This window comes from Molothrus ater, chromosome 4 (assembly GCF_012460135.2).
Source record: "Molothrus ater isolate BHLD 08-10-18 breed brown headed cowbird chromosome 4, BPBGC_Mater_1.1, whole genome shotgun sequence".
Taxonomy (NCBI): Eukaryota; Metazoa; Chordata; class Aves; order Passeriformes; family Icteridae; genus Molothrus; species Molothrus ater.
In genome coordinates, this window is record NC_050481.2 from 11,833,421 (window position 1) to 11,858,092 (window position 24,672).

Below are 24,672 nucleotides of genomic sequence, written 5' to 3' on the forward strand. Positions count from 1 at the left end.
TATATTACCGCCTCGTTATTTGGTGACCAAACCTGACTGAAGGGCTTTTTTGTTGCCCAAAAAGTTAAAAACTCTCTGGGCCATGTGCTGGGTGGTTAATTTAATTCTGTATTTGATAAGGAAAATGAAATCCTCAAAGCTCTTGATTTAAACTGTCATGTGTGAGGGCTTGTCTCCCTGGAATTAAATGAACTGATGGTAGTGGTACTTTCTGTGCCCATGTGCTGTGGCTGCCAGTAAAATTGCTTTGGTTGGATATGTAGAATAAGCCAAATGCTACCAGAAACTATCAGGAGGGCATCATCAGACTGGCAGCTGCTATGTGGGTGCAGTGCCTGAAGGGTTTGAGGCTCTGGTCCTTGGCTGTTACTCCTCAGCAGGAATCCCAAATATGTTTTCGTAGCATCCAATGGGCATTCAACATCTGGAAGCAATTTAAGAACTTCGTGGTGCTCTTGGACTTGAACCATCAGTCTCGTCTAGGTAAGCTTCTGATTCTCACTGAGGTGACTCAGTTTCAGTAGTGCTTGGACTTTTTCTTCTTGTAGTTAAGGGTAGCTATCCCCTTGCAGTTTTTTCATTAGAAGTGAACGCAATTTCGGAGTTCCAAGCCTGAGCGTTTGCTTAGGGGTTGTTGTGGATGCACAGACGCGGGGGGAGCTGTGTTAAAGTTGTGTGCTTTTTTTTTATTCTCCGTCAGGTTAACGCCCCCAGCCCGTGCTGATGTACTGTTCGCTGCGCGCTGCCCTGCGGTTCGGGGCTGTTTGGGCCTGAGGAGGAAGGCGAACGGCGCCTTGGGCCCGACCCCAGTGGCGCAGAGAACAGAACCCGGCGGGGCCGGCTCCCCGCGCCCCCGAGGCGGGCCCCGCCCCGGCCCGGCCGTGCCACGTGGCAGCGCAGGCGCGGCGGCCGCTTCCTTCGGCGGGGGGAGCGGCAGCGCCGGCCGCCCGAGCCGCCATGAACTTCTTGCGGGGCGTCATGGGCGGCCCTAGCGCCGGCCCGCAGCCCTCGGGAGCCGACACGGTGAGCGGGAGACGCGGCCGGCCTGGGGCAGGGCCGGGCGGCCGCGACAGCCCCGGCCGGGGCCGCCCTGTGGCCGGCGGCTGCGGCGCTGCTGCTGACAGGCCCGGGTGGTGCCCGGTGCCGCTCGCGGCCGGAGCGGGGCAGGAGCCGCTCTGCCGTGCGGCCCGGGCCGTAGGCGGGTGCCGGGAGACTGCCCTGCACCGCCCCGCCTTATCCCGTGTGTGTGTTGTGCCTATTCTTCCAGATCCAGAAGCTCTGTGACCGAGTCGCTTCGTCCACGTTGCTGGATGACCGGAGGGATGCCGTACGTGCTCTCAAGTCTTTATCCAAGGTACGTGGCCAGCTTCCTGAGCAGCAGCGTGAATTTGAAGTAGGTGCTTTGTCAGGTGCTGTTAAAAAGGCTTTGTTTGGTGTTTGGGCTCGACCATTAAGCGTTTGTCTGTTCTCCAAACAGAAATACCGGCTGGAGGTGGGCATCCAGGCCATGGAACACCTGATCCACGTTCTCCAGACAGACCGGTAAGCATCCTGCAGCTGCTCTGCGCTGCTGGCTTGACCCTGCTCTGCTGCTGACACAGCATATGCACACCTGCTGCCCTGTACTGACAGAGCTGGGAGGGAGCTGGGTTTCTGACAACTTCTCTGCCACCTTGGCTTGTTATGCTGGTACATGTCCTCAGAGATTGTTTGGAGGTAAAAAGAACAGAATTCCAGGAACCAGGATGAGGGATAGAAAGCGAAGGTACTACCAAAGTATGTCTTAATGCTTCTTAGGGTTATGTTTGCGTTACTCCAGAGAGGTGAGTCCAAACAGATCCTGTTAACTAAATGCACTGCTTGGAATAACCCAGATCAAGCTGTTGTTGGGCAAAAGGTGAGCCAGATAGAATTAAGAGAAAGAGTCAAGTCACCAGGGGTGTGGTTTTGCTCATGTGTGTTAAAAAACAAGTTGGGTTCAGGCAAATGGGGGAGCAGGACTCTGAGGCTGCTTCTAGGGCAGATGGCATGAGTCTGAGTGCTGTGTGTGGACTGGAATTTAATACTTACACAATCCAGTGCTTGGAATGTCTTTGTCATCCGTCCTTGCAATCACTGCTATACTTGACAGTGCCTACATCTTGTACTGTGGAACCTGTTTGCAGTCCTTGGATTTAAGCCTCAAATACTGCACATACTTGATATTTAGGTAGGCAGATGCATGGGGATAGTCATTCAGTGTGGATTTCAACATCAGGCTGGTCAGTTTGTATGAGCCAGTTGTGAGCCTGTGAATACCTAGCTGTGCATCCACTGGAAGGAGGAGCATGTCCTTTGATGGCAGTGCTGAGGAGAATTAGGAAAGCTGCAGTTCAGTGTCTGCAAGGCCTTCTGCCCCAGTTATGGACATAGGATGTGAAACTCTGCTGATGGAGGCCTTTCTTGCCTGGCCAGTTATGCCAGCTAGGAGGAAGGTCTGAGGCTGCTGTCTAGGCAAGTCTCTTTTACTCCTTTTCTGTGGGCTGGCTAGTTAAAATTGAATGTCTGACCTGGTGCAAACAGTGAAAGGGAAGGTTATAGGAGTAGCTGTCATGGATGTGGAGGGAAAGCCCTTAAAGAAACTAGGTTAAGGAGCCTACTTTCATCCACTTATCTGCTCTGAGGGCAGATTTGAACTTTGAGAGGGGAGGCGGGGCTCTACTGGTCCAGTTGAGAAGGACAAGAACTTGAGGCTTTTCAGTGCTTTTGGGGCTCCAATTGATGCTTTGGAAATTGTGTGCTGGGGTTCTGTGCACATGTTTTGTGACTCAGGCTGCAGTTGAAAAGAAATAATAAATAGTTGGAGTTTTTTTTTGAGTTTTCAGCTGAAGAAATGTTGGTTTTGGGGTATTGCTGGAGTGATTTGCTATTGCATGTTTGGTGGGGCAGCACAGGAGCTGGGCCAGTTTTTGGTTGCTGTGGCTGCTTGGAGACAGAGTTGTAGTCTCTGTGTGTGATCAGTGCAGTGTTACATGTTAGAGTTCCTGGTACTGTTTGCTGTCAGTAATGGTAGAGGTGAGGTTTCCTGGACTCTCTCAATGGAAATCCAGACCAGCTGAACTGATTCAGTGGTTAATAAGTGAGTCACAGGCTCAGCTGTCCCTCAGCTGTCACCTAGTGTGGGAGGCTGCTGGTGTGACAGAGGCTGCTGTTTTGGTGTGTACCCATAGGTCTGATCTTTGAACCTTTCCAATGTCCACCTGAAATACCCTGAAGGTTTCTGCAGAAGGGGAAAATGCTCTTTTCTGCCTGTTGTTTTTTTTTTTTGTTTTGTTTTTGCCCTGCAGCTGCTCAGGAAGAGAGGTGCTTTGTGCTGGAATGTTGCCTTGCACAAAGGCTGCCTCTCATGGATGCCTGGGAAGTCTTGTTTCTTGAATGGTTTTTACTGTACAGTAAGAGCTGGGCAGTTCAGCATTAACAGAATAATCAATGGGATGTCGGATGTGCTGAACAGCAGATGGTGGCAAGGCAATGAACAGCAGAGGTGGGATGCTGCTGTCCTCATTTTGTGCTGTGTTTCAAGCAGAGAAACAAGGCCTGCTTTTAATCATGTGTATGTTAAATGTGCTTTTTCTTTTGGAGATGCTGTCATTTCCCTATCCAGGGATGTTAAAGAACCCACCGAGCTGCAGCCTTGCTTTTCAGCTTTCCAAGGAAGGCTTTCTATGTGTTTTCAGGTGTGGATCTGTTTCATTTCTATGAAAAGGGAACTGTAGACTTTGTGGTAGTGTGTTGAAGAACTAAAATGGTAGTGAAGGGAAAGCATGAGCAGGCTGGAGGTGTGGTCATACCTGCTGGATGAGGCTGCTTCCATGGACTAAAAGGTTAGGTGGTTGTTCAGGCCTCTGCTCTAAACCAGCCTAGCAGCCTCATGAAATGCTCATATATCTCTGCTGTGGAGGCCTTACTTGGAATGCCTTGGAGATTAGTGTGAGTAAGTACTTAGAAGCTGGAGTGAGAGACTTTTTTTCACAGTCTTCTTTTTAGATGCTTGATAAAATCATGAAAATGCTGTGAGGTGTGTCCTTCTGCACTTGGATACACTGTTCTCTGTGGTTTTAGCCTTGATTTTCCCTTTTTTTTAACCAACTGCTTTCATTTTCTTTTGTTTTAAGAGCAAGAAAGCAAGTAGCAGAAATGATGATATAGTTATATTTTGTGGTGTCTTGGTTGTAGCATAGGGTTTAGAGATGGTTCAGCCTTGGTAATGCAGATTGAACAGGTATCTCCTGAGAGAAGTCTGGGTGTGAGCAGGTGAACTAATGCTTTGGGCTTCCCTGCACTCCCTGGGCATGCTGGAGCTCAAAACCCTATAATAATTAGCTTTAGTGGTTTTGGTGACACAGAGGCTGCCTGTTTGTCAGAATCCACAGCTGCTGCTGCATTCCCTGGAGCTCTGAGGTCTGGCTCTGGTTCTGTCTGCCAGTGTAGCAGGGAGGGTCCCACCTGGGAAATGCTGAAGCTTGTCTGCATCTTCACTGGGTGTTCTTCTGGCAAGTTCGAAGTATTCCTAGGGGTTTCTGCTGGAAGAGGAGCAGGCTGGAGGGAGTGACTTGGAAAATTCAAGATGCACCTACAGTGAAGAGTCCTGTGGTCATCTAGTTTCACCAGACTTCTGAGGCTCACCTGAGGGAACTGGTAAAAGGAGCTTGACCCTGTTCAGGGAGCAGATATCTCATGGTTATGTGGTGCTGCAATAAATCTGTGCTGCTTACTTGGCCTAGTGCTGCAAGGGGAACTGCCTGGGCAGAAGAGCAATGTTGTAAGAGCAGATGGAAATAAGTCATTAAAGACAAGTGGTTCTTTCATTTGCAGTTCAGATTCTGAAATAATTGGCTATGCTTTGGACACACTCTACAATGTTATATCCAATGACCTAGAAGAGGAGGAGCAAGGTAAGCCCTTGTAGTAATAGTTGTATTTAACTGTGGCACTGCTTTCCTTGGTGCTTTGTTCAAGTTATCAGCTGTAAAACTGATTTACTAATGCTCACCTAGACCTGCTTTGTTATTGTATATAGCTCTTAGGATAACGCTCAAGATCTTGTATGCAGCTTGCATTAAAGTAACACTGGATCTCTTGCTTATTAATTAAAAAAGACTTTGTTCTCTGAACAGGAGCCAGGTTGGAGTGGGGTAACTTTTTTCTAGTTTGTAAGTCAAGAATCAAGTCTTCTGCTGTTGGGAAAGGACAGTTCTGGCTGTTACTGCCAAATGAGATATTACCATCTCCTGATTTAACAAGGATTTTGAGATGTGACATCTCAGATACTTGCAATAAGGTACCACATATAAGTGTGAAAGCCTTTTTCAACCCTGCTGTCGCAGTGGATAAAAAGAAAGATTCTACTTGTCTTTGTACAGCTGGGCTGTGAAAATCCATGCCACTCCTACCTGTTAGATTTTTTTTGAAGGCCATTAAACTGGTCTCCAAGGCCAATGAATGTTATTTTAAGCCATGTTTCAAATTGTGCTTGGCTTTCTTTTCCATGTTCCTCCAGTTCCCCATCTTGATTAAAAAGTTTTAGAACAAGATCAGGGTTTCATAGCGCTGGTGAGTTCATGTTTGTGGTAGAGGCCTTGATCATGGACTGGAGAAAAGTGTTGGCAGGTTTTTCCAAAGAGCTCAGACTTGTCCAGTTGGAGTTGTGTGTGACAGATGACCAGGGTTGTGAGGGTTATGGAGTGCCTCAGTTTGACCCCTTCCCTAAGAACTGCCCACAGGAGTCCAGCTGCTGTAGGAAGCTGGGATGGCTGCTTTGCAAACCTGAGCTTATGCTATAATTGGTTGTGCTGTGTGGAAAGCTGTTCAACTGGTAAACCTGTCTCTTGTTTCTTTTTATTTTATCTGCACTGCCAGATGACTCTGAAGGTAAAAGAACCTTTACTTGTACAATTATGGCACTTAGTTTTAGCCCTAGTCACTGCTCCTGCTGGTAACACTTCCTGCTGTTTAAAAAGGACACTGTAGTAGGAGCTTGCACTGGAGTTCAGGGAAGGCATTTGCCTTCTGCTCTATCCTTACTCTTTGGAGCTCAAGTGTGTTTCCAATTTGACTTCTCCTGTGGTTTGGCATGTTGAATGCCAGCAGATCCCCAGAGACTGCAGTGATGGTAAATTCCTGGTAAGGATGTGGAAGGTGTGCAGGCCCAAACTGGTAAGATTCTAAGAGACCTAAGTTGGTGAACAGAGTTTCTGTTTGCCCTGGAGCTGGACACCAGTGCATCAGCTGCATGGGACCATCCTTCACAGTGTCTCTTTTAAGCAATGCATGTTAAAATATTGACAATATTCACTTCCACCCTAGGTTACCACTAATGCTTTGCATGTTCTCTTTTTGAAACTGATTTTATTTTTTAAACTAAATTCTAGTCTGCTGTGCTGCTTGGTAGTGAGTTGATCTGATCTTACTAGATGGAAGCTGCTGGCTTGATTGGTGATAGCCCTGGGAATGTATAGATTTAAGGAACAATTAGGGGTAGAAGGCTGGTTGCAAGATCTCTGGTGTAAGTGGAAAATAGTTTGCCTTTGCTGTTTAGTTTTTTATTAAACCTACTAGAAGGAATACTTGAACAGAGGAAATGTGATTTGGCCCTTTCATAGAAGAATCCTGAGCTGGAGTAAGGGAAACCAACTACAGCCTGAGAGAGGCCGTGCAAGTTGTGTGTGCTGCTCAGGGGTTGCCTTAGCACTGGAGCTTGTGCAAGGGCAGCAGCTGGCAGCAAAATTCAGACACTTGCTGTTTGCAGTGAGGTTGGGACAAGGATGTTCAGCTCATGGAAAAGTCAAAGTCAAGTATTTTGACTGAATTTTGATGTCAAAATGTTTAGGTTTTCTGGACTCTCTCCTTGGCCTGCATCCAGCTACAGGATGTGCAATCCTTGTGTGATTCCCAGCTGAGTTGCCTTTTAGTCTACAGCAGCAAGTACAGGAACTGAACTTGTGTGGAGTTGTTAACCTTCATTTCTGTAAATGAATGTGTTAGTTCAGGAATGGCCTAGAGTTAATAGCCTCAGCTTCAGGCAGGTCACAGTAGGACTTAGGTCCTGTTAGGTGCTGGATGCCTGGGCTAGAGCTATTCTTGCTCATGGTCAATCTTCCCTTTTAACCGTTTTTGTAATATATTGTAATTTCTACAGCTAGAAATTTAAAGCAGAGTGGGTTTTGGAGGAGAAAATCCCAAGTCAGAAATTGAATTGCTTTACTGTTTTTCTGTTTCTTTCTATTAAAACCAGCACTTTCCCTTTGAATTAGAATTGCTCCTGCTCAGTTTTTCAGCTTAATTATGTCAACCAGTAGTACCTACATGCCCCTGTTTTGTGGAGCAGTTATGTAAATTGTCACTCAGCCTAGAAAAATAGCAGTGGTATAGAGATGTTGCTTGCATTGGGTTTGTTGATTTTGTGGATACTTTAGCCTTTGTTTTTTGTTCATGCAAGTGATGCATGAAAGAAATCTGTAAGACAACTCATGTGCTAGCCCAATTCTGTGTAACTGCAGGGTGAAGAATGGGATGGCACTCAATTCTGGCACATTTAAAATCAATTCAGATTTCTAGACTGAGAGGCTGTGATGCTTACTTGTGTGACTCTTCTTTTCCCTTCCTGATGTTCAGGTCTTTTTCTATTGCTAAACCCACTAGAGTAAGAAAGATGTTTGGGCCAATTAGCTTTAGATATTTATAGTCCTTACCCTTCAATGCTCTTGGTGTGACATGGACTTTGCTTTTGCCTATCAGTGTAGGTACTCATGAAGGGCTGCTGTCTTGGCTTAGTGGAGCTATATGGGGATGTAACTGCTGAGGTTCAAAAGCTGCATTTAGAATAATGTAGGGGTTTTGTTTTGTGAAAAGCTTATTTTGGTGTTTGTTTTGAGAATAATTCCATTAACATTTATAACAGTGACTGAAAATTTTATGGTCACCCATGGCCTTATTTTAGTAAGAATAAAAATCACAGCTGCTGATGTTGTTCTAGTTGTGTTGCAATATGTTGTTTTTTGCTGTTACAGAAGAAAACTCGGCAAAACAAGTGGATGATTTGGGAAGTCAGTTCACAGAGATTTTCATTAAACAGCAAGAAAATGTCACTCTGCTGCTGACTCTGGTGGAGGTGAGTAACTGAGTCATGTTGAGGCTGCTAACGTAGAGAGCCATGGTTTTGTCCTGGTGAAGCTGGTGTCAGGGGTGAGGTGTGCCAGCATCCAGTCAAGGTGGGGCTGGAGGTGAGTCAGGACTGACCTGGATGAACACCACTGGTGCAGCTTTTAAAGCAGGGGGGACATGGAGGAGAATCACAGAACCATTTAGGTTGGAAAATGCCTCCAGGATCATAGAGTCTAACTGCTAACCCAGCATCACTATGTTCACTGCTAAGCTATGTCCCAAACTGCCACACCTGTGATTCCTGAACACTTCCAGGGATGACTCCACTGCTGCTCTGGTCAGTGTTTGGAATGCCCAACCACCTTTTGAAATTTCCTTGAATGGCTAATCTAAATTTGCCCTGGTGCACCTTGTGGCCATGTTCTCTCATACTGTTACTTGAGAAAGGGGTTTAGTTACTTAATTAGAAGGAATAAAAGTTATTGCTCCCCAAACAGCAGTGGTTGTCCCTTGCACAACAACTACTTTTCAGATGATGATTAAAGCATCAGGACACAGTTATGTCTGAGAGCAGTTCAAGTGGAAAGGATAACTGCTTTCCAGCCGCATGATATTTGACTCATTTTCCACTGGGTTTGTCCTGATGGACTGCTTTTTATTTGGAGCTGTTAAAATTTTTGTTCCCAACCTAAGGATATGACTGCTTGAGAGAGAACTATACAATACTTTTTTTCCCTTTGCTTTGTAGTCCAACTTCAGTAAGAAACATGATATTCTACTTTTCCTGTGTAGAACCCATGTCATGCTTTGAGCAGTATGAAGGAACTGCCAGTGTATCTGAGTTAAATACTGAGGAGTTGGTTACCTCATGTGCTCCTTCCTGTCCTTTCAGGAATTTGATTTCCATGTTCGCTGGCCTGGAGTGAAGCTGCTGACATCTCTGTTAAAGCAGCAGGGGCCTCAAGTGCAGCAGATCATTCTGGTCAGCCCCATGGGTGAGTGCTTGAATCCACTGCTGATTCATTCAGAGCTTGATGCTCAGCAGACATGGCAGAGGCCTGGAGGGGTCTCAAGCAAGGTGTCCTGAAGACTTCAGCCTGGAAAAGCTGCACCCTTGCCTGTGTATATTTAGAAATGGTTCCTTGCAGGTGTGTCCCGCCTGATGGATTTGCTGGCAGACTCCAGGGAGGTGATCCGCAATGATGTGAGTGCAGGGGCTCTGCAGGGCCCTGCCATCCTCTGTCAGTGCCTGAAGAGCTACTGCCCATGGGGGGTGTGCAGTGCTGAGCTGGGGGGTGTGGGGTGTGCCTCTGATCCTGGCTGAGGGTGTGCTGCTGATTCAGCATCCTCCCAGGAGCTGGGACTTGTGAAAAGCAATGAAGTTCTGTTAAAACCCAGGTTTGATTTCTTTTCTCTTCCACCTGTCAAGGGGGTCCTGTTGTTACAGCAGTTGACCAAAAGCAATGCAGCCATACAGAAGATTGTTGCCTTTGAAAATGCCTTTGAGAGGCTTCTGGATATCATAACAGAGGAAGGAAACAGTGATGGAGGTACAGTGGAATCTAAGACTTAGTTTTGATTTTCTGCAACTGTGAGCTGATGTTGCCAGGCTTACCTTAGTGGGTGGTTGGAGCTTGGTCAGTTGGTAAAAGGATCACAATTTACAGACTGGTTGTAACAAAATAAGCGAGACCAGATTGACCAGGTAGTTGGGTTTCAGTGTCTTTTGAAAAGCTGGTGTACTTTTTTAAAACACCAGGTCACTCCTCTGAGGGTGTGTGCAGGAGTTAGTAGCTCTTGCTTGACCTGAGCCTGTGCCTGTATGTGCCTGGAATGGCAGTGTCACATGTGTGTGCTGCATTTGTCACTTACCCAGTTAAGCATCTGCATTCTTCCCACAAGATCCTTGGATACTTGGAGTGGCTGGAAGTAACAGCTTGCTCAGTTTGTTCAGCTGCAACTTCAGTTTTCTGGTCAGCTTCTTGAGGAGTCAGTCACCTGTTGGGAGGAGAAAAGAATTTTAAAAAGGAGAAAAAAACATTTCAGCACTTGAGGGCTTGGTTTTTTTTACTAGCAATATGTGATGCATTTACTACAGTCTATTTCAGTTGCATGACAGGTTACTGTTCTATGACCTTTCTGTGGGCTGCAGGAGCAGTTACTGCTTCTCTCCCAGCTGTATTATTCCAGGTATGTTGGCATGGGAGTGTTCAGAAAACCTTTGATTTCAAGCTGCTATTTTTAGGCAGCTAATACTTTTAGGAGACTTGTTATGTAAATTCCTGTGTGCTAAGACTTCTCTGCTTTCCCCCTGCTACTTGTGTTCCTCTGATGGGAGGAGCCTTCATCTGAGTGTAATTTGAAAAAATAAAAAGTAGAAGTTGAAGATGGTAGCCAGTAATCGTAGAGAATGAATATGTGAGCCTGAAGGAGGTGCTGCCTTGGAATCACAATGGAGTTCAGGAAGAACTTTGAGTACATTTCATAGGGGCAGTGTAGCCTGATTCTAGAACAGGTGAACTTGGGGACACACAATGATGTTGAGGTTTTGTTGGCAGTTGTTCCCATTTACCCACTTAACTGATATGAGCTGTACTTGGGGAAGAAAAACAGGTATGGGTTCACAAGGTTCCTAGTTATTGATCTAAGCCTAATGTGTGTTAAGACTGAAGAGTTCAGAAATGTGTGCTCTGTTCTGTCTAGAGCACTCCCAGTGTATGGACAAGCTAATTTGTTTCCATGTGGTGTATTTTGATTCACCATGTGATACTTTGTCTCCTCAGGCATTGTAGTAGAAGACTGTCTCCTCCTGTTGCAAAACTTGTTGAAGAACAATAATTCCAATCAGAATTTCTTCAAGGAAGGTTCCTACATCCAGCGTATGAAGCCCTGGTTTGAGGTTGGAGATGACAACTGTGGGTGGTCTGCACAGAAAGTCACTAATCTTCACCTGATGCTGCAGGTAAGGTGCTGTTACAGCTCCTAATTACCACTGTCAGCTTTTGTGCAGTGCAAAGTGTCATGTCTCAACTGTGAGATCCAGGTGTTCAGCTCAGAGTTAGCCACCAGTGCTCTGGAGCTGTGCTGCTTTCAGCACAAGCCCTGTCACAGGTGAGTGTGTGATGGCTGGCATGTTGCATAACTTGATGTCACCTGCGATGTAACAGATTTAAACTAAGAACATAATTAGGGATGTTCTATGTAAAGAATTCCCTGGTATAAAACTGAAAGCCAAGCAGCCATAGGTAGCAATGAGATAAACATTCTGTTCATTGTCTCCAGTGTCCATTTTTAGAAGCAATTCTGTTTGACAGTGAAACCCCAAAATGAGTTAGGTTTTGCCTTCAGAAGGTGCCAGGCTCTGTTTACATGGCCCTGACATGTTTCCTCCTCTGCAGCTGGTGCGGGTCCTGGTGTCCCCCACGAACCCTCCTGGTGCCACCAGCAGCTGTCAGAAGGCCATGTTCCACTGTGGGCTCCTGCAGCAGCTCTGCACCATCCTCATGGCCACTGGTGTTCCTGCTGACATCCTCACAGAAGTAAGGGGGCAGTGCTGGAGGGGAGGGAGGGACCAGGTGGGTGCTGCAGGGATCAGCAGCTGCTGCAGAGGCTCACTCAGTATTTGCTAAGCACCTCTTTCATATGCCAGAGGTGTCAGCTTCCTTTGTGGGCAGCCTAAATGTGAAGAGTCATTTATGTTGAATTTCTGGTGTCCTGCAACCAGGAAGGATTTGGATTTGCCTTTTTTTTCCTTTAGATTTCAGCATTTCCCAGAGCAGCTGAATTGATGAATGAGTTTTCCTGGTTTGGGGGTGGGTTTATTGCTGTTTTAATTTTTTGGGAGAGTCTACAGATATTCTAATTTGATAGGTTACCAGTGATGAGGGGTTTTAGCTTCTAGAAGGTTTTACCTGCTAGCAATGTAGGGTGAGGGATTTTTCCCTTGATAAAATCATGTGCTTGGATTGAGCGTGGACTCCTCTATTACAGTTGATAATTTCTTAAAAGGTTTCAGCTTTTCACTTGTTAGAGATGTGCAGTTTAGCTGTTATTTTGCTGTCATAGAAAAACTGATATGGCATACAAAATTAAGCTGGAGGTGACTGAGCTTTGTGTCCCTTAAGCCTTGCTCAGCATCTTTTACAGCTATTAAATGCCTTGATTTTGTGCACACTGGTTTTACTTAAGTCTCTTAGCTGAGACTTTGTATGTGCTTTTCAGTACTGAACTGTCAGGGTAAACTGGAGTAGTGTTGAAAGCTCTAGGTGGTAGACCATGGCTCAAATTTAAACATGAATTTAACTTTCTTCTCTGCCCTTTCCCCCAGACCATTAATACTGTGTCAGAGGTCATCCGAGGATGCCAGACAAATCAAGACTACTTTGCCTCTGTAAATGCACCTTCTAATCCACCAAGGTAGAGGAAGAAAAGTGTTTTAACTCTGTTAGGAGATAAGGTAGTGGTATGGGAATCCGAAAGATTTATTTAATTCCACACTTGGAATTACAATCTGGAGTAACAGCTTCAAGTTCATATAGTGTGTGTTGGCTACAGCATTAAGGTGTCGGGTGTGTTTGCAGAGAGATGAGGCCTACAACTGGTGTTGTGTGGCACCTGAAAAACAAATGAACAATGACTGAAAAATCCTTCATTAGGATGAGCTGCTGTTGCTGTCAGCCAGAGGACAGTCCAAAGAGGGCTTAGAGGCAAGGGAAATGAATAATCCATCTCTTATTTTGTGTATAAATAACTGAAAAACTTTTAACACCTTGGGTTTTAATACCCTTGTTTGAAATAGTAATAGGTGCAGTGGTAGGCCACAGTAGCTTTCCTTATCCATTAAGTAGATCTGTATTATGTACCTGCAGCTGTTTTCATTATCAGTGCAGTTCTCAGCTTTTCCTTGCTGTCCCACAGGCCTGCCATAGTAGTGCTGCTGATGTCCATGGTGAACGAGAGGCAGCCCTTCGTGCTGCGCTGTGCTGTTCTCTACTGCTTCCAGTGCTTTCTGTACAAAAACCAAAAAGGACAAGGAGAAATTGTCTCCACGCTCCTGCCATCCACTATTGACGGTAGGCCAGGGCACCATCTCTGCATGGGGTTCTGAGCTAGCACCTGTTCATTCACCACCGGGTGTTTCTTGAGGGTTTATTTATCTGCTGTTCAGTGACTGGTCTGGGTGGGGTGACTTGACTTAGATTTGTCTAAAAAGTCACTAGTTAGGTTTTTCTGTGTTTTAGCTGTGCTGCCAGAAATATTTTCTGTGGCTTGTGTTAACCCCCCTTGTTCCTCTTGGCCGCTCTGGTAGCTACAGGTAACTCGGTGTCGGCGGGCCAGCTGCTGTGCGGGGGCCTCTTCTCCACGGACTCGCTGTCCAACTGGTGCGCGGCTGTGGCGCTGGCCCATGCCCTGCAGGAGAATGGCACGCTCAAGGAGCAGCTGCTGCGCGTGCAGCTGGCCACCAGCATTGGCAACCCACCCGTGTCGCTGCTGCAGCAGTGCACCAACATCCTCTCACAGGTACTGCACCGCTGCCTGCTGCGGCTTGGGGACAGGCACAGGGGCGCTTGTGGGCAGAGCATGGCATGGCAGGCACACAGCTAGCAGCAAATCTTCCTTTTCCATCACATTACTCCTTGATGCTGCCTGTTCTCAGGTGGTGCCAAAGCATCCAGGTCTTAGCCTTGTCCTTGAAACCAAGTTTAACTGGCGGAATCCCCACTCATGTTTTTTGCTGAAGTAGTGCCTGTTTGGTGTTTAACCTGAACCTGCTAATTGGAAACATCATGGAAAAAACAGGCTGTCATGTATTGATGGTTGGCTTTGCTATACAAAGATAAAACTTTCCTGAGCTTGTTCAGTGTGTTAATACCTGGCTTGGGAAATGTTAAGTGAGTGAAGTTCACCTCCTGGCCTGTGCCTCCTTGTGACATTAACCTGTGTTAGAACCACTCAGGGAGAAAACCAGCTCCCTACTAGCAGGCTAACTCTGGTGGCAATTAGACTCTGCAAGTGAAAATAACACTGGAGTTTTGAACTTGGTCCTATGACTTTTCTCCTGCTGTAGCTAAAAATAGCCAGTATTCATTTTTATCCTGTTCCTGGAATTTCTGTAAGGTAAATTTGAGTCAGCTTGTGATTCTTCAGCACTACATGACAAAAGGGACTCAAGGTATGGGGGGATGTGTCTGCACTGGAAGGTTCTCAAGTAATCTGTGTGTAACTTGCAGGGTGATAAGATCGACAGACGGGTATGTATTTTTTGGCACAGCTTGTGTGTTTTCCTGCCAAAAGCAGGCCTTTCCCTCTTGTCTGGGGTCTGCTGGGGAGAATTTCTTTAACTGCTTTTTGATGTGTTTCCACTTACAGCTTTGTGTTGCAGTGGTTTGGGTTTTCCCTGGCATAACAAACTCTTGGTGCCTCCAGGGGAATCTCTGGGGGTGCTCCCAAAACTATGGGATGTGTACTTGGGCAGCACTGGTGCTTTCTTTCCTGGGGGTCACACTAATGGACCATCTGTTCACATAATAGGTGGGGTTCCTTCTAAGGAAAACTAAAACAGTTAGAAACAGTGTTTCCTGAAGGGCCTGTAGCAAACAAGGGTACCATCAGAAGTGGCATATGCTGCTGATGTCCTGATGCTGGAGCAAAAACCATTTAGGCTGCCTAATTGTGAATAGCAGGGATCTCGTTATGAGCATGTGATCCCTGCAGAGCTGTTTGGTTTCCAGGCTGTTAATTAAAACACAGCTGAGTTAGTTATTGGCAACACAAAAAGCAAGTATTTCTGCTGTGGAAATGTTATTTTACCCTGCTGATCACAGGTCAGTGTTGTTACCAGCTCTGAACTGTGGAACAGCAACCATGGGGGGCTGTCATCTGTCAGAGTAGGTGTTATTCTCATGTTATGTCTAGAACACAGCTGGTTTTTAGAGAGGATGTTTTGGGCTCTGTGAAAATCCTTAGCAGAGCACATCAGTTTGACCTCTGAACAGCAGGCAGGCTGTAGAATAAATGTGGTTTGCAGCTGCTTCCAGCATATGGGTGTGCTGAAGTGCTGGGCTGCGGAAACAAAGCTCCATGTTTCTCAAGAGGGAAGGGCCACAGGTAGCAAGGCTGGAGAAGGTTGAGGTACAGCCATGTGCCATAGGGCCACTGCCAGTTACAGGGGTTATTCCCAGTGTGCATGGGCTGGCAAATCCTGCTGGGACAGCTAGAGCCAGTGTGTATAAGTGGGGGAGGGAACACTTTCCTTGGTTGCCATCTGAATGTTGACTGTTGGAAGAGATGGGTGCTTGTCTGAGCTCAGCTGGGCCCAAATACCTGCAGCTGAGACACAATTGGTAACAGCTGATTTGGAGATGAAAACTAATTTTATCTGTCTAGGATAAATAAAAGGCTGCAGTTAGCATTTGCTGTGCTGGCTTAATGTACATATAGTCTGAACCAAAGGCCATTACAGGACTATTGTTCTTGTATTCAAAGTAATACTAGGAACACCTGGCAGTTTTAAAATCAGCAGGCTAGGTCTTGATGCATCTTCCAGGGAATCCTTGTGTGACTAAATGTACACCTTGTTCCTTCATGTCACCCTTGTATTAAAAATGCAAAACTAACAGGTTATGGTTTTATATTGGTGCTGATTTGCATTGAGTAATATTTCACACCTGTGTGGCTTGCTGGTTTGCTCTGAGAACAGTTCAATGTGACTGGTTTGATCCTTGTTTTACCCAAGCATTAAAGCTGTTCAGTATAATTAACAAACAGGTGTTTAGAAAGACATGACTTGCAGTTTATGAAAAAATAAGGTGGAAGTAGGTAAGTTCTGATCCAATACAGCTTGGGTTTGTATTTTAGTCCTCTCTGTGGAAAGGTAATGATGGGGGTGTTTATTCTTCACAGGGCAGCAAAGTACAGACCAGAGTTGGACTGCTGATGTTGCTTTGTACGTGGCTGAGCAACTGCTCCATTGCTGTCACCCACTTCCTTCACAACCCAGCCAATGTGCCTTTTGTATCCTTTGGCCTGCTGGCCAGAACCCCTGCTTAGCCAGAGCTGGGTTATTCATGGTCAGCTTAAAGGTTTGTCCAGGTCACTCTGTGGGGGTTCTGCAAAAGAGAAAATGCCCTGGGCCAAGCGACCAATCAGCCTTTAGCTGCCAGTGCTCTGTGTACACTGACTTGTGTGTAAGATGCACATACCAAAGTAGTGTGGAAAACAGTCTCAGTCTGCCAGCTAAATGAGCTCTCAGTGCAACAAGCCTGTTGGTGTTGTTAGTGTGAATTAAACTTACACTCAAGAGGCAAGGAGAATGCTTTGTACTTCCATTAACTTGCCTGCTTACTTTTCAGGTAAAAACTAGTCAAGTGCATGAGCACATAAGGCTAAACTGCCACCTTTATCTACACTGCAGGTGTGCTCTGGAACAAGTAAATCTCTCAGGTTAAACAGACAGCTACTGAGAAATTTATGGGAAACCACTGATCACCGGAGTCCTTCAAAAGAGGAGTTAACTTTGTAAGGGTTTTGTCAGCTCTTTTGTCTTGCTTCCTAACAAAGCTTGGGTTGGTGTGTAAATAAAAGGGTGTGTGTACAGGGAGAAGTGTTACATGTGTTGTGATTATGAGCTATCTCCAATATCCTTATCAAGAGTTCCAGCTCACAGGGCAGATAGCTGAAAACCTTGGGGAAGAGGAGCAGCTTGTCCAAGGCCTGTGTGCGCTGTTGCTTGGCATTTCCATCTACTACAATGACAATTCCCTTGAGAATTACAGGAAGTAAGTATGATGGAGAAGTAACAGGACTGCAGGGAAAGGTTCTGTGAAAGGCAGATGGTGGTTCAAGAGGCTTTGAAGGCTGACAGCAGGGGGATTAAGACTTGAGACAGATAATGAGTTCTTTGCAGAACCCACCTTGATACAATGATGGGTTCTTGTCTTGTTGTTGCACTGGCATTGATTTGTCTGTTCCTTGTAGAGAGAAACTGAAGCAGCTGATTGAGAAGAGGATTGGCAGGGAGAACTTCATTGAGAAGCTTGGCTTCATTAGCAAGCATGAACTTTATTCCAGAGCTGCTCAGAAACCACAGCCTAGTTTCTCTAGTCCAGACCACATGATGTTTGACCATGAATTTACAAAGCTGGTGAAAGAATTGGAAGGTGAGATGTTATCATGTACTGATGGATGAGCTACCCAACATATGTTGTGTTACTCCTGAAAGTAGTGCGATAACACCAGAGGTTATGGTAATAGCTGTAAGTAATCATATAACCAAGTTGCAGTTAAAGTGTTAAGTGAAAATAAGTGGATTACCTGCTATTCTTCAGTGAAATGATGATCAATAGATTTTGTGAGTTAGCACACTGGCCTAGAGGTGTTGACCTGTGCTCACACAGAAACTAAAGTACTGAGCACATTCCATGGTCGTAGGAGCTTCATTTGTTGAAGTACATAAGCCAAACAGTTGCTGTTTCTAATCGATAAATTAAATAAATGCTGAAATTCTTGGCTTGTTAGGAAATGGACACTTGCTTTAGTGTGTGCTGCACGATTGTCATCAATCTAATATCTCACTTGTGTCCTGTTTATTAATATTGCTCTAAACTTAAATCAGTCTAGAGAAAGAAAAATCCTTAAAGCAGCAATGGTCAAGATGGATTTGCCCAAGCAGTTTCATCTGCATGTTGCTCTTGCAGACTAAGTCTTTAACTTATTTGCAGAATGATTTGGGCTGCAGCTGTAGTGGAGCCCTAGTGCAAGTAGAACACAGCTTTTTTTCTTAGGAATTACTCAAAACACCCATTTACTTATCTGGGACAGAGAAAAGCAGTAAATGTGCGCACTGCAATAAAGTCACCATTTCTGTTAAGCCTTTGTGACAATCCCTGTTTCAATGTGCAGGCTGAGTTTGTAATGCAGTGACCTCAAACTGTGAGACTGTTTTGAGGACAAAGATGTGAACTGAGCTCTAGCTGAAAGAAACTGTTTTTGACAGGTGTCATAAGTAAAGCAATTTACAAGTCCAGTGAGGAAGATAAAAAGGAAGAGGAGGTCAAGAAGACATTGGAACAGCATGACAACATTGTGACTCACTACAAAAAAGTCATTAGAGAGCAGGTAAGAGGGAGCACAGACATGTGCCTCTAAAAGTTGTTGGTTTTGTCTTCTGGAGGCACTGCAGTGCACTCCAATCCCCCTTGTTCCAAAACAAGTAACAGGGATTCTAGCAATACAGAAATGCTTCTAACAACACTTGTCAAGTTTCAGCTGAAATGTCAGTGTTTGGAACACTGGTTAAGGTCCTTTTTTTTTCCCTTGCACCACATGCTCTTACCTGTGTTGGGGTGTTTTCATTTCAAATGAGGAATTGGAGAACTTGCAGCTCTTCAGAGATGCAATTCTGACTTCTGGGCTCTTACTTGGACAGATGAAATGGGGCTGAATGAAAAAATGGTTTGTTAGTGAAGTTTGGCTATACCTGCTGGGACTGGACTCTCAAAACCATTTTCCAGGGGTAGTTAACTTGTGTGGTTGCTGCAGCTTGGATGAGAAGTAGAGGAACAAAGCTAATTAATTTAAACTGCAAATGGGAAACTGAAGCAGGTGCTCTATGTTCAGAGATCAGAGCATGGGGTACATGAGACATAAATGATGCTTTGGAACTACCAGAGGCTTTACTGAACATGTCATGTGTGTAGTTACCATGATTTCTTTTAAGACTCCTGAAGTAGTAGACAAAAAAAAAATGCAGGCTTTGGTATGCTAGATAAAAATTACAATCAGCCACCTTCCCACCTCTCCATTTTTCCTTCTGTTATTGGCGTGACAGGCTGCTGCTGTCTTTGCCAGATGTTTTTTCTAGCATAGTTAGCTAGGTTTGCAGGGGGCTTTGCTGGGCAGTACTGAGTGGTGGAGCTCAGGTTTTGGTGCTTTCCTTCCCCTTCCTGACAGAATTGTATTCAAGAGTTAGTAGTATAACTATATATATGATTACTGTATGTATCTAGTATGGTGCCTCTTTTCTTTCACAGGACCAGGAGCTTGAAGAACTAAAGCAGCGAATCAGCACTTTAACATCTCAGAATGAACAGCTCCAGGCTACAGTCACACAGCAAGTGTCCCAGATCCAACAGCATAAGGACCAGTACAATCTCCTCAAAGTACAGCTAGGTGGGCTGTATGAGTGACAATATAAAATCATGCTTGTGCAGAGCTGTGGCTTCTGGCCAACTGCAGCAGAGTTCCAGCAGGGACAGCCTTGCAGGTGTATGAACTGACCCTTGCTGTGAGAACTGCTGGCTGCCAGGGAGCTGCTGGGAGAGGCTGCCTCTGCCTCGGGGCAAGTCAATCCAAAGCAGTTACTGCCTGTCCAGGTTCAGAATATGACCAGATGGGCCCTGGAGTGGGCTCAAGTTTGGGTCTGGAATGCAGGTGTGAGCTGGGGAGGATGGTCTGGCTGATGTGCAAGATGAAGCCTGTTACTGTCACTAGAGAAATTGCTAATTTAGTGTGTAAATCAGGGCAGTATGTGCTCCTTATCCCAGGGTCAAAATGCCTGATAAGGCATGACATGATTAAAAATACCCAAACTGCCTTCATCATTACTTAGGATTAAAAACTTGTAAGGAATCAATTACATTCAGAGTTTGTCCATGCCATTATTTTTGATGAACAGAATGGCTGAAGCAGCAAGGTGACACACATACCTGAAGGAATGTCAAGAAGGGCTTGTGGGGCAGGAGCAGGATGGGTAGTAACAACTACTTTGATTCGTCTCCTGGAAACTAAGTTATGGAACTGCTTGTTTGACCTTGGTTGTAACCTCTTGCTGTTTAGGAAAGGACACCCAGCATCATAATTCCCATGGTGACACATTGCAGATGAATGGCATTCAGACAGAAGAAGTGAGCAAGTTGAAAGAGGAACTGGAAGAGTGGAAAAACAAGCATGAGCTGCTGCAAGGGCAGTTAAAGGAAAAGGATTCTGTGATTGAAAAATTGGTAAGTGCTGCATTTGCACTGGTGAGAGCTCCTTCTGCACTCACCTCAGAGGACACAACCAGCTGCTCTCAGTAGAGAGCTTTGGTGTGCATTGCTCAGCCTGCTTGTATCTCCTCTGCTGGGAGTTTGGTAATACAAAAACAGCTATGACTTTTTTGCCAACACGACTACATTTAGAATTCTAGTACTAAAGCTGATTTTTTTCCCATTTTTCTTTCAGAATTCTTCCCAGCTGGAGATGGGAGCTACAGAGCAGTCTTTACAGACCAGCAGATTTGGTGGCTTGGAGCACAGCAATGAGCTACAGAAGGTGAACCTGTGGTATTTCAGTGCAGCTGAACAGGGGTGGCTTGGGTTGGGAAGAGAGCTCTAGTCTTCAGGGAAGAGCATTGATTCCTTAATGTGTTGCTGTTTTTCATCAGACATCTTTGTGATGATCGTAATCTTGAAGCATCAAGTTTATGCATCTAAAAATCAATTGGTTGTTTTCACTAAGCAGGTTTGAGCCAGCAGAAGACACTTGCACTGATTTGCAAAATGGTTTTAACCAGTACAGAATGTATGTTTAAATGTTGATATGAGGGTTTGCAGGTATTAGATGTACAGCACAGAATAAAGAACTGGGCCTTCAGTTCTTTAAGGTTAGCTCAAGAAATACCTGTTGGAGTTCCTCTGTTTGGAGAACTAGTGGTGCCTGGATTACCCAGTCACCATGGGTTTGTGCACTGAGAGGGGCAATGCAGAGGACACCAGTGGCAGTGCAAGTGGTTTGAAACACCTTTATAGAAGTGACTGAGGCTCACACAGTGCCTTGCTGGCCATTCCACAGAAGAGGGGCTGGAAAAGCAGGGTGGACAGTACTGTGTGTTGCTGTCCAGCCTTGTCAATTAAGGGAAGAGCTGTTGTGGTCTCACTGAGGCACCTTTCCTGTTACATTTCCTGGTACGAAGCAGTTAGTCTGGGAGCATTTCACCTCAGGAAAATTTCATGTGAATATGTTGTTTTATCAAATTAACTGAGAAGTTTTGTCTCTGTTTCCCAAAGGAGTTAGAAATGCTCAGGAGTCAGATACAGCTACAGGCTGCAGAAATATCCAAGCTTCAGATGGAGAATCAAAAGCTACAAGTGATGGTACTGGTGAATTAGTTCTTTGTTCTGTCTATGGGAACTAAATCTTCAAGACTTGCCTTCCTGCTACTGTCTGTAGCTACTTTCCTAAACTAAGCTCCTTTTAAGTGCACACATCAGCATGTGATTTCAACAGGGTTTCAAATTATGAGTTACCCAGACAAATCCTTCATGAGCATAGAGGGGACTTTTAGTTAAGTTAGTTCTCTCTGATGGCACTGGTCCTTGGCATTTTTAAACAATTATAAACTACTGTCTGGTACAAGGTTAAGCTCTAATTAAAGTAATAGCCTTTGTGAGACACAACTGTGATACCATACACATGAGAGAGATCATTATTCTTACAAGCAGTTGAGGATAGTAATATGAAGGTTGATGTCTAGTTGAAGGGCAAATGATAGGGACGTCTGTCTGTGCAGGCCTCCTAATGCTGCAGAGGTTTTTTGGCTGTGGACTGAACTGATGAGGCAGTAAAGCCTTGTGGCTATGTAAATTTCACTGCCTTCAAAACTAATAAACTGCTTTAGAAAGGGAGTGTTGGGCTGCAGAGCCTGAACAAGTTGTCTGAAAATGTTCCACAGCATAGCTAACAGCTAAATCCTGCTGCAGGAAGAGGGGCCCACAAGCAGCTGACAAACAAGTGTTCAATGTACACAGGGTCCGGGAGAGGCAGACTCAGCTGCTGGGAGGGAAGATGCCATTGCTCACATGCTGCCCATGTGTGATGGTGCCTTTGGAGGCAGAGGTGTGTCCTGGTCTCCCTCCAGCTGTCAGGCCACCTCATGGCCATCCTACATGCTACTGCTCCCTTCCTTAGAGGACTGGCTTAAGTGTGCTCCAACTGGGAAGCATTGGTCTCAAATTTGTGCCATGTGGCAGTTGTAGCTGACAGGCAGCTGCCACATTTTTGAAATGACTTTGTGTAGGGCTGACTGAGATGAAACTGTTGCTATTTTTAGTAGCCTTATACAAAGAATTGCAACTTCAGCCTAATAAATTGGATGTTTAGCCTAATAAAAAGACTTCTGCGGCACTTGAATACTATCAGAGCAAAGGTGGATTGCCTGTAATAGGATCTGCCTAGGAAAAAAACTCCAAGTCTTTCAAGTGCAGCTGCTAGGAAATAAAGGTTTTGCGTTGTCTTCTTGTTGGTGTGTACATGTGTGTACGAGTCTGAGACCCGAGAAAGCACAGATCTGTTTGCTGATGCCTTGCAGCATGGGGTGTATGTCATCACCATACCTTGGCTATGCTGTAAAAAGAGAACATGCTTCTAAGAAACTGACTCTGTAATGTCCCAGCTTGCTGTCTTAGTATGTGCAACACTGAGGGGGAATTCCTTGTCCACAGAACACAGCTGCAGATCCCATGTTAGGAGACAGTGGTGCACCAGCAGCCACAAGCTCAGAATTGGAGGCACGATTGGAGCAAGAAATCAAAGAGCTGAAGGTGGGTAATGGGTGAGCACCAAACCCAGCCATTGGATACTCAGCCTTGCATTAGGAGGCCTACTGCAGTAGCCAGGGCTGGGGCAAGTAGCATGTAGGTTTGTTTCATCAGCATCCTCAGGCTCTGGAAGGGAAGCTGGATGTCTCCTGCCTTTTTCACATGGGAAATCCAAATTTGTCTGTCTTTAAGGCCTTGATAAGGATAGTCTAGGGTGTAGCTTTACTGTGGCACAGACAGTCCAGTAACCACTGTTAATATTTGTTTCTGCTTTATCCAAGCTATAGTAGTTTGTGTAAGGATGTGTGTGTGGGAACAAGGCCACAGGAACCAATGGTCAGCTGGAGCTGCTGAAGGTTGTGTACATGATGTGTTTGAAGGATACAGGGCTTCAGCTTTACCTGTGCTTGTGTTGTAATGTGCTGTGGGATTTCCCCTGTTGCCAGAGTCAAGTCAAGGCCCTTTCTGAGGAGAAGGAATCACTGAAGCAGCAGCTGGACTCATCCACTAGCACAGTTGCTATATTGCAAGACAAGAACAGTAGGCTGGAGCGAGAAGTTGCAGAATCCAAGAAAGAACAGGATGATCTCCTGGTGCTGCTGGCTGACCAGGATCAGAAAATATCTGCACAGAAGATGAAACTGAAGGACTTTGGTGTAGCGGTAAGCCAAGAAATGAATCTGGGAAGTTCTTGGGTCTGAGACAGGCCTGGGCATGGTAATACTCAATCCACAAAGTCTGGGGAGGCTCTTTCTATAGAGGGAAGTTAAATCCATCAGTTACTTTATCAACTACTACTGGCAGGCATCAGAGAAAGCTGACCACTGCCTGTTGTCCCTGGTGGTCAGCCACTTCTTTTTTCAGCAGAAATAAAGAACTATGGACATGGTAAGATGGCAGTTGCATTTAATAAGCATTGATTGATGTGGCATTGTTGGTTTAGGTTCACTTTAAGCTTACTTGCACTCAGCATTTGTCTTGCCTTCAGTAGGTTGGATCAGAATAAGGGGTATTGCTGCTCACAATACATCTTGTATTTCAGGTTGAAGATGAAGATGATACTGAATCTGGAGATCAGGGGGATGAAGATGAGGATGGAGATGAAGACGAACAAGATGAGAATGCTGCTGTGAGTTACCAAGAAAACTAGATTGCATTGTTTTTGGGAGAAATCTATTACTGGTGTACAAAGGAAAACATCTGCTTATGGGAAGCAGATGGGGAAATGACAACTATGGGCCTAGTTCTAAGTTACTCAAGTGTTGGAAAATCCTTTGTACTAGGTAAAGCAAACAGAAATCACAGTTTCAGTTCTACATGAATACCCCAGGTTGTACTTGTTTAGAAGTTGCTTCACACACTGTTTCAAGCAGAGAATGACAATGTTGCTGCCTTGGTTCATTGTCATTGACGGTTCTGTGCATTTGTCTATGGTTTTAACTTCCTTCAGCTCTTAACATAATTAAATACAAAAGTATTTGGTTTAACATCTCTCACATGGAGTCATTCCTCCTGCCTTCAGCATGGACCTTCAGTGTGGTTTGTGGCTTCCTCTCAAGAGCAGTGGGAGGCACAAGGGTTGGCGTGGCCTGTGCCAGCCCAGGGTCTGGCTCTGGGGGGGCCAGGGGCCCTGCACACAGGTGTGTGCCTGGACACTGCCCTGGCTGCACTTGGCCCCTCCTGGGGAGCCACGGAGCTCTGCTAAGGCCGTGGCAGAGGTTTCATTGGATGCTGTGCAAGAGATATAGCCTTGGGGTGAACAATTGCTGTGGAAAACCAAGACCAGTACACTTGAGCTAAAGTGCTACTGAGTCAGCATAAATCCAAGTTAAAATCTTATTGACTACTTCAGTAAGGAAATGAAAACTATGATTTATATAACTTATTGGCTCTTTATGAATAAATAAAAGATGAAATTTTAAAAGAAAACACAATGGTAAATGCATTAAATTCTTTT

General features: G+C 45.2%; 1 protein-coding gene across 7 annotated transcripts; it reads left to right on the forward strand.

Annotated features, from left to right (window-relative positions):
- The first annotated feature begins 908 nt into the window (after positions 1 to 908).
- On the forward strand, positions 909 to 24,202 carry USO1 (USO1 vesicle transport factor). 7 transcript variants are annotated; one of them, XM_036382072.2, is made up of 26 exons: positions 909 to 1,023; positions 1,268 to 1,354; positions 1,478 to 1,542; positions 4,855 to 4,934; positions 5,899 to 5,910; positions 8,049 to 8,149; positions 9,035 to 9,137; positions 9,291 to 9,346; positions 9,572 to 9,692; positions 10,926 to 11,104; positions 11,541 to 11,681; positions 12,470 to 12,558; positions 13,060 to 13,214; positions 13,451 to 13,662; positions 14,373 to 14,393; positions 16,045 to 16,155; positions 16,801 to 16,919; positions 17,119 to 17,300; positions 18,137 to 18,258; positions 19,173 to 19,311; positions 19,978 to 20,141; positions 20,362 to 20,451; positions 21,186 to 21,272; positions 22,620 to 22,718; positions 23,162 to 23,377; positions 23,758 to 24,202. In XM_036382072.2, the coding sequence occupies exons 1-26, from the start codon at positions 958 to 960 to the stop codon at positions 23,863 to 23,865; spliced, it is 2,925 nt and encodes a 974-aa protein (XP_036237965.1). In that variant the 5' UTR covers positions 909 to 957; the 3' UTR covers positions 23,866 to 24,202. The 7 variants fall into 7 exon arrangements, with proteins under 7 accessions (XP_036237965.1, XP_036237966.1, XP_036237970.1 ...); XM_036382073.2 differs by having other exon boundaries at positions 13,457 to 13,662; XM_036382077.2 differs by lacking the exon at positions 14,373 to 14,393.
- The last annotated feature ends 470 nt before the right edge of the window (positions 24,203 to 24,672 follow it).